This window comes from Podarcis melisellensis, assembly GCF_964234715.1.
Source record: "Podarcis melisellensis genome assembly, chromosome: 13".
Classification (NCBI taxonomy): Eukaryota; Metazoa; Chordata; class Lepidosauria; order Squamata; family Lacertidae; genus Podarcis; species Podarcis melisellensis.
In genome coordinates this window covers 40,070,362-40,084,816 of record NC_138545.1, presented here as the reverse complement: position 1 = coordinate 40,084,816, position 14,455 = coordinate 40,070,362, and the positions used below count along the sequence as shown (strand labels likewise).

The window sequence follows — 14,455 nt, the reverse complement described above, 5'->3', positions numbered from 1 at the left end:
GAGTCCTCTGACCTGGGATATCGCCAACCAGTTAAGCCACGCAGACTATAGCAGCAGTAGTTAGGGATGTTGGGTAATTCGTACACATACTTTCAAGCATGTATTTGCAGTAACTTTTGGAGAAAAGGCATAATAATAATAATAATAATAATAATAATAATAATAATAATAATAATAGATTCTATACTGCCCTTCGTCTGAGAATCACTTGGTGGCTTTACAATATAAGTGGAAACTGAATTCTGAGTCTATGGCCACATCGTGAACTTTTCATTTGCTGCGTCAGAATTGTAGCACACGGACAGCTCCGATTCTTACCTCTGTATTGCAGGCAAGGGTGTCAAAAGAAATTTTGCAGACCTCATGCACTATTTTTGCTCTGTCCCATTGAATGAATGGGTGAATCTTTATTTGCGTCAGCCATCAGCCATAGCAATAAAACAACAATACGATGTGGAAAGAATAGAAATAAGTCAATTACATAAAAAACATTTTTGGGTTTTGAAGCAATAGTCAAAAAGTGGCTCACTTCTCGGCCTTTTGACTAAGATCAAGTGTAGTATCTGCTCTGTCCTAATGTGCACTCTGCTTCGATGGGTGTGGGGGTTCTGCTTTTTGTTTTGTTTGGGGAGAAAGAGGGGTGAGAGTCGGTAACCTGAATGCTAAAACTGTTCCCTTGAAGCTCACACGTTGTGCTCTCTGGTGAAGGCCTCCTGCGCCCCACCCCTCCTGTTTAATTTGGACTCCAGTACTGGAACATAAGGGACGCTGTGGCACTGTGGGTTAAACCACAGAGCCTAGGACTTGCCTATCAGAAGGTCGGTGGTTCAAATCCCTGCAACGGGGTGAGCTCCCGTTGCTCAGTCCCTGCTCCTGCCAACCTAGCAGCTCAAAAGTACGTCAAAGTGCAAGTAGATAAATAGGTACCACTCCGACGGGAAGGTAAACGGTGTTTCCGTGCACTGCTCTGGTTTGCCAGAAGCGGTTTAGTCATGCTGGCCATATGACCCGGAAGCTATACGCTGGCTCCCTCGGCCAATAAAGCAAGATGAGCGCCGCAACCCCAGAGTCAGACACAACTGGACCTTATGGTCAGGGGTCCCTTTACCTTTACTATCTTTAAGAACAGACCTTCCAAGTACAGTGGAACCTTGGTTTTCAAACGTAATCCGTTCTGGAAGACCGTACAACGTCCGAAACATTTGAAAACCGAAAACTGAAAGTGGAAGCCTCAATGCAATAGAGAAACTCAAAACAGCTGTACGCCGGCTCCCTCGGCCAATAAAGTGAGATGAGCGCCGCAACCCCAGAGTTGGCCACGACTGGACCCTAACGGTCAGGGGTCCCGTTACCTTTACCTTTTTACTGGAACATAAGTCACATTGTGATTTGCCCGCAGGTCATGGGGAATGCGTCTGTGGCGACTGTGCGTGCGACCCCGACTGGACGGGAGCCTACTGCAACTGCACCACCCGGACTGACACCTGCATGTCTAGCAACGGGCTGGTCTGCAGCGGACAAGGCCGCGGCTACTGTGCCTGCGGGAAATGCGTCTGCACCCAGCCTGGCTCTTACGGAGAAACCTGTGAGAAGTGCCCAACCTGCCCCGATGCCTGCACTATCAAGAAGTGAGCAAGAGGGAGCTGTGATTGTGTGTGTGTGTGTGTGTGTGTGTGCGCCAGTTGTCTGTCGCTTCTCAAAACACAAAATCATTAAAATAAACATAGCAGGAGGAAGACTGCATTGGCCCAGGTATTTGAGTAGACTTGTAAATAGGTACAGTATCTGTACCTTTCTCTCAGAAATTAATTACTAGTTCCCATAAATCTATCTGGGTGGGTTTTTTTTTGCAAAGAGAGTGTAGAGTTTTCCTGAAGTCTGTGTGTTCATGCTTTAGTCTCTCGTTCCAGTAGTCATATTGCCGTTAAGATACATAATGCATATTGCTGGATCCTTGCCAATTCACTGGTTGGGTTATCACATAGGGCTATGCCAAATCATGGCTAGGGTGGATTTGAATTTGACATGTAGAATACAGTGGTGCCCCGCAAGACGAATGCCTCGCAAGACGGAAAACCCGCTAGACGAAAGGGTTTTCCGTTTTGGAGGTGCTTCGCAAGACAAAAATGTCTTGTGAGTTCCTGCGGGTTTTTTTCCTCCCCCCCCTTTTTCCCAAGCCGCTAAGCCGCTTAACAGCTGATCCGCTAAGCCGCTTATCAGCTGATCCGCTAAGCCGCTTAACAGCTGATCCGCTAAGTCGCTAAGCCGCTTATCAGCTGATCCGCTAAGCCACTAATAGTGCTAAGCCGCTAATGGGCTTGCTTTGCAAGACGAAAAAACTGCAAGACGAAGAGACTCGCGGAACGGATTCTTTTCATCTTGCGAGGCACCACTGTATTAGGGTGCAAGGTTGCATTCTTAACTCTGATGATGATGGTAATAATAATAATTAATAACAATAATAACTTATACCCTGCCCATCTGGTTGGGTTTCCCCAGCCACTCTGGGCGGCTCCCAACCGAATATTAAAAACACAATTAGCATTAAACATTAAAAACGTCTCTATTTGCTATGCCGCTCAATTTGAACGGGCCTTCGCTGGAACAGCAAAGTACAAGTTTCAGGAAGACCGAAATTTTAATAAGGAATGGGGAAAATTTATAACTTATCTTAAAGACCATTGTAAACAGCTAAATTCATTAGTAGGATTGGAACAGCACTTGCAGTTTAAGGTTGGTGCTGGACATAATGGGAAGGGGTTAAAGGGTTTGGATTATCATAAAAGATGCGGGAGGAACTGATTAATAATTGGACCCACATAGGGGAGGACGGAAGTCCAGGAGATTCCTTGGAATCTTGTTTTTTATGATTTATGTTTGATACATCTCTGTAAAATTTTAAGTTGGAAAATCAAAAAAACAAATTAAAAACAAAAACAAATTACAGTCGTACCTTGGAAGTTGAACAGCTTAGTTCTCAAATGTTTTGGCTCCTGAACGTCGCAAACCTGGAAGTGAGTGTTCCAGTTTTCAAACATTCTTTTGGAAGCCGAACGTCCGATGGGGCTTCCACAGCTTCCAATTGGCTGCAGGAGCTGTGTTTTGGTTTTTGGAAGTCAAATAGACTTCCGGAACCGATTCTGTTCAACTTCAAAGTTTGAAAAGTTGACAAAAAAGAAGGGAGCAAGGGGCATGTAAAAGCTTTAATCAACCCTTCGTTCTTACCCACTCATCCTGAGATTTCATTCCTTCTCATGAATACCCTGAGAAGCAGCCTAAAGCCCTGAAATATTATTCATAATTACTCTTTATAAATTCTTACATTTTTCTAGGCACTGTGCAAATACTCCATTTTCAGATCAAGTCTGTGGCTGCAGGCCTAACAGCCTAGCCAATATGACACAGGAGGAATGGGGAGGGAGCAAGAAATGAGCTAACTTGGGCGCTAGTTGTTAAAGTGGCATTGTAGCTCTTCTGATGACTGGCTGAAAAAAGGAGATGGTTCAGGGAGGAGCCCAGTGAATGGGGAACGTGTTCCACTTCCCCCCCTCTCCCTCTGCTGCAGTCGGGTAGGACTGTGGCTAACAGAGTGACGGTTTAGGAAGAGCTAAAGGGCAGCTGGGCGAGGCTGATGGAGTGGGCTGTATTGTCTGTCAGAAGCAGCCACTGGGTCAAACCCTGAGACATGGTGACCCCTAAAGGTGTGTCATACTCTGGAGGAAGGACACATGCCTTCGTTAGGGGGGAGACTTGGGGAGTGGGGTGCCAGAGATCCTGCTGAAATCCTAATGCAGTCATACCTTGGAAGTCGAACGTAATCTGTTCCAGAAGTCTGTTCGACTTCCAAAATGTTCAGAAACCAGTATACCTGAAGGAGCATCTCCACCTCCATCGTTCTGCCCGGACACTGAGGTCCAGCGCCGAGGGCCTTCTGGAGGTTCCCTCGCTGCGAGAAGCCAAGTTACAGGGAACCAGGCAGAGGGCCTTCTCGGTAGTGGCACCCGCCCTGTGGAACGCCCTCCCACCAGATATCAAAGAGTAAAATAACTACCAAACTTTTAGAAGACATCTGAAGGCAGCCCTGTTTAGGGAAGCTTTTAATGTTTAATAGGTTATTGTATTTTTGTGTTCAGCTGGAAGCCGCCCAGAGTGTCTGGGGAAACCCAGACGGGCGGGCGGGGTATAAATAATAAATTATTATTATTATTATAAAGAGGGGCTTCTGATTGGCTGCAGGAAGCTCCTGCAGCCAATCAGAAGCTGTGGAACCTGCATCGGATGTTCGGCTTCCAAAAGAACGTTCGACAACCGGAACACTCACTTCCAGGTTTCAGTCATTCGGGAACCGATTTGTTCAGGAGCCAAGGCATTTGAGATCCAAGATACAACTGTATAGCCTCTGTTTTTGCAGTCATGGGATGTGGAGCCACCATCCCTCAGCCTGCTTCATTATTCTCACTGTAACTGCTTCTTCCTCTTACGCAGGGAGTGCGTGGAATGCAAGAAGTTTGAGAGGGGGACCCTGATGGAGCAAGAGACCTGCAACCGCAACTGCCGGGACGAGATTGAATTGGTCCAGGAGCTTGGTGAGTAAGAAACACGGGGCTCTCTGCGTGACCAAGAGACCTGCCTCAGGAAGGGATGGCAACTGTGCCAGTTCTTTCTTGAGTGATTAACAGCCACCCAAACCCAACACCGTTCTTCCTCTCGTATTTTAGCTGCCGGCCATCTTTTCTTTTAGCAGACGCTTTGGGATGACAGAAGGAATACCTTCTGCGTGCAATGTGTATGTAACAAGAGGCGGAAATGAATGGCCTCTAATCTCATTTAAAAGAAAACGGGCAAATGCTACATATTTCACGCACAAAAACCTAGGGAGCACCAATGATTCCAAATAGGGACCTTAAGAGGTACCCGCTGCCTTGCAGGACGTCTTTGGGACTAGAAAGGGATAAGAGTAAACTCTGCACGAATCCAGAGTGGAGTCTCTAAGATGGTTGCGTGGTTCCTTGTACGCCTCCTTCCGGCAACTCCTGCAGCCAAGCTGGTGCCAAATGTATTTCTCTGCTTTCCTTTGGACCACATCCGTGAGGCGCTGAGGGGGTCTTTGCTAGAGACGGGAAGGCCTGGAGGGAAACTGGAAAAATGGAGGGGAAACCAGGTTTTTTTCTGTTTTTTCCCCAAAAGCCGTTTTACCCCAGAAAAGAAATGGAAAAAAAAAGTTTGATATAGTTTGAGTATTCCACCCCCACCCCATTTTTCCAGGAAAAAACTGCTTCGGGGGAAAACGGGGGAAATCCTGGTTTTGTTTTGTTTTTTCGTTTTTCCCCAGGTTTTTTCCCAGGCCTTCCCATCTCTAGGACTCTTGGCCCAGGACCTCCATAGGCACCACCAGGCTTGTGCCATGAAAAGGAGGTGCGCTCCAGTGTCTCTCTTGAGAGAGGCAGATGCCAACAGCCTTAAGAGGACTCCATCCAGAACTCCTCAGACTCCATTGGTTTAAGGCAGTTTCCCCCAAACATGGGTCCCCAGGTGGTGTTGGACTGCAACTCCCATCATTCCCAACCAGTATGGCCAATAGGGATGATGGGGCTTGTAGTCCAACACCAGCCGGTTAGGTGCAATGATCGGGGAAGACTATGGTCTATGGGATGCAACGTCTCAATAGGTCCACCACCACCATGGAGTCGAATGATGGCTACAAACCTAAATCTCATCAGGAAGTGGCCTGACTGCAACAAGAGTGTTAGGATGAATTGCATAGATAGCTCAGTTGGTTGGAGCGTGGTGCTGATAATGCCAAGGTTTGCAGGTTTGATCCTCGTATGGGACGGCTGCGTATTCCTTCATTGCAACTCTGATTCGATGAATTCCCTCACATCTAGAGTACATCTAGAGCTCAGAATACCTAACCCAGAGTGTGGCCTGCCACATGTATTGCGTGTTGTAGTCCAAAAAATTCCAGAGGGCATCATGTTGGGAAAGCTGTATCTAGAGCCCAACACCAGCTACAAACATTCAACTAGACTAGAATAGGAGATGGAATTCATGCAGAGTACAGCAGCCTCCTCCCATGAGCCCTGAGACGATGTTGGCAATGAATCTAGGACCCAAGCTTACAGATTGCTTTTTTTTTGGCCCCAATCTGAATGCTTGTGACACCCCTAGTCCTACTTCTGAACTTCCCAACGGCACCTGTTGGGCCAACTCCTGGAAGTGAGGAACGTGGATGGCGCTGTGGTCTAAACCACTGAGCCTCTTCAGCTTGCCGATCAGAAGGTTGGCGGTTCGAATCCCTGCGACGGAGTGAGCACCTGTTGCTCTGTCCCAGCTCCTGCCAACCTAGCAGTTCGAAAGCACGCCAGTGCAAGTAGATAAATAGGTACTGCTGTGGCAGGAAGGTAAATGGTGTTCCCGTGCGCTCTGGCTTCTGTCACGACATTCTGTTACACCAGAAGCAGTTTAGCCATGCTGGCCACATGACCCAGAAAGCTTTGTGCGGACAAACGCCGGCTCCCTCAGCCTGAAGCAAGATGAGCGTCGCAACCCCATAATCTCCTTTGATTGGACCTAACCATTGAGGGGTCCTTTACTTTTCACTTTACTTACTCCTGAAAGTGCTATGTGTAGGACTAAATGTTTCCATGTTCTTTCTTCTCCCCTTATGTAGGAGACAAGGGGAAGGATGCTGTGAATTGCACTTACAAGGACGAGAATGACTGCGTGGTACGTTTCCAGTACTATGAAGACTCCAGCGGCAAGTCCATCCTCTATGTCATTGAGGAGCCAGGTGAGGATGAAAAGCCACGTAAATGAGGCTTGATCTTTGGAGATTAGCTCCCCCCCCCCCCCCGCTTAATCTGCAACCTGAGAAATGCAGCACACAAAACGTCTGATAGTTTCATTAGCTGGGGGAAACCTTTTTAAGAAGGTTCCTGCTGCAAGGAACTTACAAACTAATTTATGTGTTGGGGAGGAAAAAGAGAAGAAGTAAGGGAGATGTTCGTTTGTCAAAGAGCAAATATCTGTAGTAGATGAGGGCAGTGGCGTAGTGTGGGGGGTGCAGGGGGGGGCCGGCCGCACCGGGCGCAACATCTGGGGGTTAGGGTTAGGGGGCGCAAATTCACAGGTTAGGGGGTGCAAATCCAAGGGCTAGGGGGCACAAATTACTTGCCTTGCCCCGGGTGCTGACAACCCACTCTACGCCACTGGATGAGGGTCAAGCCAAAGGCTTCGTGGGAAAATGGGGATTTGAAAGAAGAGTGAAACTGGAACCACGTAGATGGCGAAGGAAGGTATGGGGGATCAGGAACTTAATAGGCAGATCTCTGTTAAGCTATAAGTATCAAGTTGGAGAGTGAACGTCCCAGAATGAACATTTTGGGCAATGATGAATTAAGCAAAACCCAAACCAAAGCAAACATTATTTATACAGTAGTTTATGCTTCACCTTAAAAGGGCCCCCAGAGTGCCTGACAGTAATAAAAGCATAAATAGAATGAAACAGAAGACCTTTTTTTTTTTTTTTTTTGCTTAGGATAGCAAATTCTGCCCCTGTCTATGCCTGCTGATAGATCAGCAAAGGGGAGCGAGGGCGATAGTCTGTCTCCTGCCTGCCTGATAAGGCTTTTGAGCAAAAGTTCCAGGGATCGTCATATAACCCCAAAAGAGAATGGCAAGACCCCCAACAGAGAATGAATAAAGGCACCGACAAATGCACCCCTAGCCACAAGGGGCATGGACCTGGCCAGTGACTCAGATGCAACTGTGTTGCACAGAGGAGATTGACACCCAACTGGGATAGATTATGTGGGCCAGGCCAGACTTCAGTGGGGAGCAGTTTTGAGGCCAGCTAATGCCTGGTGGGAAACCACAAAGCTGCCAGTTCTCTTGCGACTCCATGGGACTTAACGCATAAAGTAATGCGTAAGTAAGACAGAGTTGGAAATCTTTGGCTATCCATTACGCTTTCTGTGGAGGATCTTGCGACAGTTGCTGCATCATCAAAACATCATCAGAGACTGTTGAGACCTGCAACTCCTTCCAGGGCAGGATTCCAACTGCCTGAGTCATTGTACTCAGTGGCCTAAATATGCCTTGGTCTTCCAGGGAGGAGGTTCTTAATTGTGTTGATCTGGCGGTTAGGGAGGCTTTGGTTGTGCCCACATTGGGACTGATTCTCTGTCGTTTATGTCCTTGTCTTGGGCTGCACCTAGATGAGAGTTTATCCCACGTTTGATTTAGCGCTATAGCACTTGAATTGCAGAAAACGCAAGTGTCGGATCAGAACTAGGACTGAGACGAAGGTGTGGAGGTATTTTGCGAAAATCTGATCCCCTTCTCAGTTAAGTGTAAATGTCTCCTAAAATGCCCATCTTTCACCTAGCTACGCCTCTAGCAAACGAGCCCGGCTTGCAGAAAACCTATTAGAACTGATTCACACATGACATGTACAGCTGTTGATGGCTAGTGAAGAGATGTTGAACATGCATGTGTGAAACAGAACCATCAGCTGGACACAAAAGGCCCCCAAGCTCTCTGTCCCCACAATAATACTCCCACAGCTCAGAAGCAGAGACCAAATATTTTGAGGTGGTTCTTACAGAGCAACTGCTTCTGGTGAATAAGGCAGGGGAGCCACTCTCAAAAACGGGATTTATGTATGCCACGACTGTGGCTTGTGTTTCGTTAGAAGAGTTTGGATTTGATCTCCCCCTTTATCACTACCCAAAGGAGTCTCAAAGCGGCTAACATTCTCCTTTCCCTTCCTCCCCCACAACAAACACTCTGTGAGGTGAGTGGGGCTGAGAGACTTCAGAGAAGTGTGACTGGCCCAAGGTCACCCAGCAGCCGCATGTGGAGGAGCGGAGACGCGAACCCGGTTCACCACATTACAAGTCTACCGCTCTTAACCACTACACCACACTGGTGTTTTCCAAAATGGAAAATGAGCGAGGTGCCAACTATAGAAGAATGGCAACATAAACTGACAGAATATGCATAGCTTGTGAGCCTAACATATAGAATAAGAGAACAAGAAGAACATATGTTGAAAGAAGATTGGGAAATGTTTATTGAATATATGTGCATATTTGAAAACGTGGACAGCATTAAGATAAATTTGACAATGTAAATAAGTTTTGATGGATGAAGTGCAAAATGAACTATGGAAAGAGAGGAAGGGAAGTCATTGAGGGGAGCCAGTCTCATGTGGGATGGGAATTATCATTGTGCATTCTCAGTAGAGATCTCTACAGGTGTGCAGATGTGAGTTGTGGAGAACGGATTGGAATACCAAAGTAGGAAACTTGGGAAGTTTCGCAGCCCTTGCGTGATATCATGTGCTTCTCTTGCAGACTGTCCCAAGGGGCCGGACATCCTGATCGTTCTTCTTTCTGTGACGGGAGCCATTTTGCTTATTGGCTTGGCTACTCTGCTCATCTGGAAACTGCTCATCACCATCCACGACCGGCGGGAGTTCGCCAAGTTTGAAGAAGAGCGGGCCAGGGCTAGATGGGACACGGTGAGAAACACGAGAGGTGGTTGATGGGGGAGTAGAGAACAGCCCTGCAACCACTTCTGCTGCAGCGGGGGAAAGAGTTTCTTGCAGTGATCACTAGTTCAGCTTCCATATTCTGGCAATCCTCATGTTGTGGATCATGCCAGCCACAAATATCAGGCTTATACCAGTTTTCAAACTAGACATTGAGGGGTGAACTGTGTGGGTGTCGCCAACTCACATCCATTCCTATTTCTCCAGCACTGCGCTGCTGAAAAAACATATGACTAGACTCATTGTGCTAGCATTTCCTGCCCTTTGCTCTGCTTCATTAACTAATGCCTGCAGGGAAGGAGAGAAAAACGCTAAAATAACGATGACATGTCATGTTCTCAAATGCACGCTGCCAGGGAGATATGCTAGAACCCGTGTGCTTTGGGTCTGTTACAGAATCCTGGGGTTGTCGGTTTGGTGAGAATAATTAGAGATTCCAAGCCCTGCCTCGCATAATTATGTTTGCCAGGGATCACTGGGGCAAGAGAACTGTTAAGCTGGTTTAAGCCTATACGCAGACACCTTTTGACAATGGCCGTGAATTAGCAGGTACAGGTTATGGTTTGTGCCAACTCCTTTACGCTGCTATTTCTCCGTTTCAGGCCAACAACCCATTGTACAAAGGAGCTACCTCGACCTTCACCAACATCACGTACCGTGGGAATTCGTGAAGAGAGACAAGGCCTTGCAGGGCCTTCCTTACTGATGTTTACAGAACAGTCTGTGTTGCGCTGGCATGTGTGTTTTCTGTGTGCGTATGTGTATGTGAGATGTTTTAACAGCTGTTGCTCAAATGGTTCTGGAGCTTTTGCTCTGCGTTGTTCTGCTGCCGTGTGTGAACTATGCACTATGCTTCCGAGATTCTCTGTTTACCTCAGCTCACCTAGTACTGTGGGCCCAGCAGACCCCTATACTGAAGGAGAAAGCAGGCCTCTCTCATCAGTGGGAACAGCATTGCGCAAATCCCTCGGAGGGGACACTCTAGTTGAATAAAATTAAGGGGCAGGAATGTTAAGATGCAATCTAACTCTGAAGGATTTTACTAATCAGGTTGGGAATTGGGGAGTTTTCCCTCCAGAAACTAACTTCCCCAGTTCAGATTATTACTAACTCACTCCTAGCTGAGCCCAAACTCCTCCCAAAGTTTCACACCTGGTTTGAAATGGCTCAGATGGTGAAATCTGTCCCTTGCTGTCGCTGCCGCCGCTTTCCCTTCTCAACCGAAGTTACCAGTCAGTTGGCTCAGGTGGGCATGGGAAAGCTATCTTGCAAGGCCTCCCGGGTGTCTTAGGTGATACTTGCCAGCATTTCTGGCACAAGGATACATGGGAGAGATAGTTCCCATGGATCCTAATTCCTAAGGGGAGTAGGAAAGCTTTGAGAAAAGGGAACAGAGGAGCCGTCACTTGGCTGACAAGATCCCAAGGCTCTGTAGTGCTGTGGACACAACTGCAAGCATGGAGAGACCGAACTTCTAAATAGGTTCAGAAATAGAAAGCATTTTCTGGAATTTTGAGGGGTGTGCGAAATTATTTTCGGAACCTGTTTCAAACTGATCTAGCTTTTACTGTACCAAAAACAATGCACTGCATACTGTTTTTTAAATATATATAATATACCTCTTGCTATTCTCATCCCCAGAGTAAGTAATAAGTGTTTAGTATTTAACTTCTAGAAAAACAAGAGATGCTGATGTATTTACAAGCTTGCCCCTGACCCTTTTGTGACCCTCACCAAGCATTCACAGGGCTCAGTTTGTTAAGGGACAAAAGGCACTCTGCACGTGCTTGAAGGTACTTCTTTTTGCACAATGGCTCCGCGTGTTCCAAGGCTGAGCCCCTGGGTTCAAATCAAGCCCCTTCACACAACATCTCTCACCTTTGTGCTGCATCGCCAACTTGATAATGCTGACGGTTTGGGGAAGGGTCAATGCTCACTGATAGAGCGTGTATAATATTATGCAGCAAGGCTGGGGAAGAGCTGGGAGAGCTGCTTTCTGTCAGAGTAGACCGTAGCAGGAGCAGGCTAGATGGCTTGGTAGCTTGACAAGGTATTCTCCTAGGTTCATGTGAATCAGGAGCTCCTTCGTCAAGATGTGATATGTGTCTCTGAGCTGTCGTCGTCTCACATGTTCCTGAATCTTCAGAGCCTCACCATGGGGGCAAGTTCTTAGCTCCTGCCTTCTTACTCAGGGAACCAAAGATTCGCCTTAAGGAGATGAGACTCCAGTGTCCTGGGTGACCTAAAATTTTCCTCAGGTTTGTTGAAGGGGGTCGGGAATATGCTGAAGCAACCTGCCCAACGAAACCGTCTTTTTCTGGGCTTGCGTCACCCAGTACAGCTAGATGGGTCTCCCCTCCTCCATCTTTGTTGGGCTGGGAACTATTCTGGTAGACTCGGGTATTTTCACCATTGGCCCTTCTGACCGTGGAAGGTAGCTTCTTGACCTGAGACCCATAGTCATTAAAAGAGGTGAGGATTCGCAGAAAATTTGATGCCCTCTTTCCTCTCCTTCCCGATTCTCAATCCACCGCTCACGCCAGCGCTTCCATCGCCCCAAGCTTCCCACGTGCAGGCTGGATCCGTCAGCCAAAGTATCTCCCATTGCCGTCACAAACTTCCGACCCTGGAATTGAGAAAAGGAGGCTGCAGTTAGTCTGTTGGGAGTGACAAAATGTAGGTTGAGTTCACATGGCGCCAGCTTCCAAGTTACCCCTTTCCCCGTTCGCACAATGGATCTATTCTTCTGGGTTTCTCAGCTCCTTGCCCCATCCGACCCTCCCCAGCCCCACCTGTCCTCTTTCGGTTTTGCTGGATTTTGGGAAGGAGAGATAGGTGCCAGGAAGTAAGCCTGGGAACATATTTAGAAGGGGACAGGCAGGGCTATGTTGATTTGGGTGAAAAGCAGGTCTTGTTGAGGGCAATGATGTGATGGAATGAAGACTCTTTTCACACGCAAATAAAATCAAATTGTCTCAACCCACAGATTTGCCTGGCTTCTCTTAGTCATTCATTTCTCTTCTTTTTTTGCTCTTAGCCCAATGACAACTTTAACACAACGCCGCAAATTGCTATTGCTGGTGAAATGAGAATGTGGAAGCAAATCTACCTATTTCCGGAACTGTGCTAGGTAGAGAAAGGAACACCTAAAATAATATGTGGGATGGATTACTTTTTCCAGTGAGGAAACACACTAAAGTGTTGGGGGGGGGGTTGATGGATTGGGAGGAGGCACTGTAGAAGTTTATAAAATCATTCTCGATTTTATAACCGGTCCAGTCCCCAGAAAGTAAGAAGAGGTAGTCTTAAATGCTCAATTTTAGTGGTTGCTCGACTGCTTTTATGCCCATGATTGTAAATCTAAAGAGAGAGATTTGGAACAAGAATGATTTTTTTTACCAAATGTTCAATAGGTTCAGAATGGACAGGATGAACTGGACAAAATAGTACTGGACAGAGTTGACAAAGGGACAGCAGTGACATCTAGGGGCATTTTGTGGGATTCCATCATATCCAAACACCCTGAGCATTCTACTGTAAAACAATATTTGCATACTTCCGAGTATTCGAAACTCATGTAATATAATATAATTAATATAATAATATACATTACAATATTTACAGAATTATTTACTGATTAAAATATTTATATTCATCAGGGAGGTGTGCAGCAATATAAACCATTTAGAAAAACAATACAAAGCCACCATGAAAACAATTGGTTACCCGAGTATTTTTTTAATTTGACAAAATCTGCACAGGCCTTACAGCATTAAAAAAAAAAAAAGGATTCAAGAAGTGGCTGAAAATGATAAAAAAATGAGATTGCAGAATGCCTTTACAGCATCAGTAAGCTTGACTTCTGGTTGTGACCAGAAGTATCATACCCAGTGCATTTTTACCTGGGGGTACAGAGTGGTACACATACCCCTAAACATTTTGCGAATGTTTGTATTTTTGTCCATTTACTGTATTTATTTCCCCCAATTTGAATTATAAAATGGTGATTTTCTTGAGTCAAAATGAGAGTACCCCTAAACATTTTTTTAAGAAAAAAAGCACTGATCATACCTATACAGTGGTACCTCAGGTTAAGTACTTAATTCGTTAAGGAGGTCCATTCTTAACCTGAAACTGTTCTTAACCTGAAGCACAAGTTAGCTTAATGGGGCCTCCTGCCGCCGCGTGATTTCTGTTCTTATCCTGAAGCAAAGTTCTTAACCTGAAGCACTATTTCTGGGTTAGCGGAGTCTGTAACCTGAAGCGCATGTAACCTGAAGTGTATGTAACCCGAGGTACCACTGTATACAATTACCGTATTCTTCCATGTATAAGCTGAGGTTATTTTATTAAAAAAATACGCTAAAAAATGGGGGTCATCTTATACACAGATAGTGGAGAGGTGGGACAGGCGATTGGTGGCTGCCACGAGCAGGAGATTGTCAGCGGTGTTTGAGTGGGTGTGACAATGTTTGCTGGCTATAGGCTGCGGCGGCAATTGGGCAGGCGATTGGTGCTTGCTTTCGGCAAGTGTGCAGATGATTGGGTGTTTCGTCGATGTGCGTGTGATTGGCTGTGGTGGTCCTGCGGGTGAGCGTTTTTCGGCAATCCCCCCCCCAAAAAAACTCAGCAACTGTGGGCAATCTCTCCCCACAAAAAAGCTCAAAAACTCTTGGCAATCTCCCCCCATTTTCTCTATTTTTAGTCCCAAGAACTATACACAGGGGCGTGTTATACACAGAAAAATACGGTACATCTTTTTTTCAGGTGGTTGATGGGGTAGAGGGAGGGAAGCCAAAGGAACGCAACTTGCCTAAGGTCCCGTAAACGAATTTATAGCAAAACTGAGAATCAAACCGAGGACTTCTTGTTTTATAGCCCCAAATGCAACCTTTTGCACTT

The 14,455-nt window shown here is 46.4% G+C and overlaps 1 protein-coding gene and 1 long non-coding RNA gene across 2 annotated transcripts in view; one reads left to right on the top strand and one right to left on the bottom strand.

The window, feature by feature from the left end:
• ITGB3 (integrin subunit beta 3) overlaps nt 1–12,538 on the top strand; it is a 59,313-nt gene extending 46,775 nt beyond the window's left edge. The window contains exons 11-15 of the mRNA XM_081883966.1: nt 1,400–1,628; nt 4,486–4,586; nt 6,671–6,790; nt 9,357–9,523; nt 10,156–12,538. Of these exons, the coding sequence (XP_081740092.1) occupies nt 1,400–1,628; nt 4,486–4,586; nt 6,671–6,790; nt 9,357–9,523; nt 10,156–10,224 (686 nt within the window). The 3' untranslated portion in view covers nt 10,225–12,538. The remainder of the gene's footprint in view (nt 1–1,399; nt 1,629–4,485; nt 4,587–6,670; nt 6,791–9,356; nt 9,524–10,155) is intronic.
• Nucleotides 1–14,455, bottom strand: part of LOC309354443 — a 609,149-nt gene that overhangs the window by 8,070 nt on the left and 586,624 nt on the right. The gene's annotated exons all lie outside the window — the stretch shown is intronic.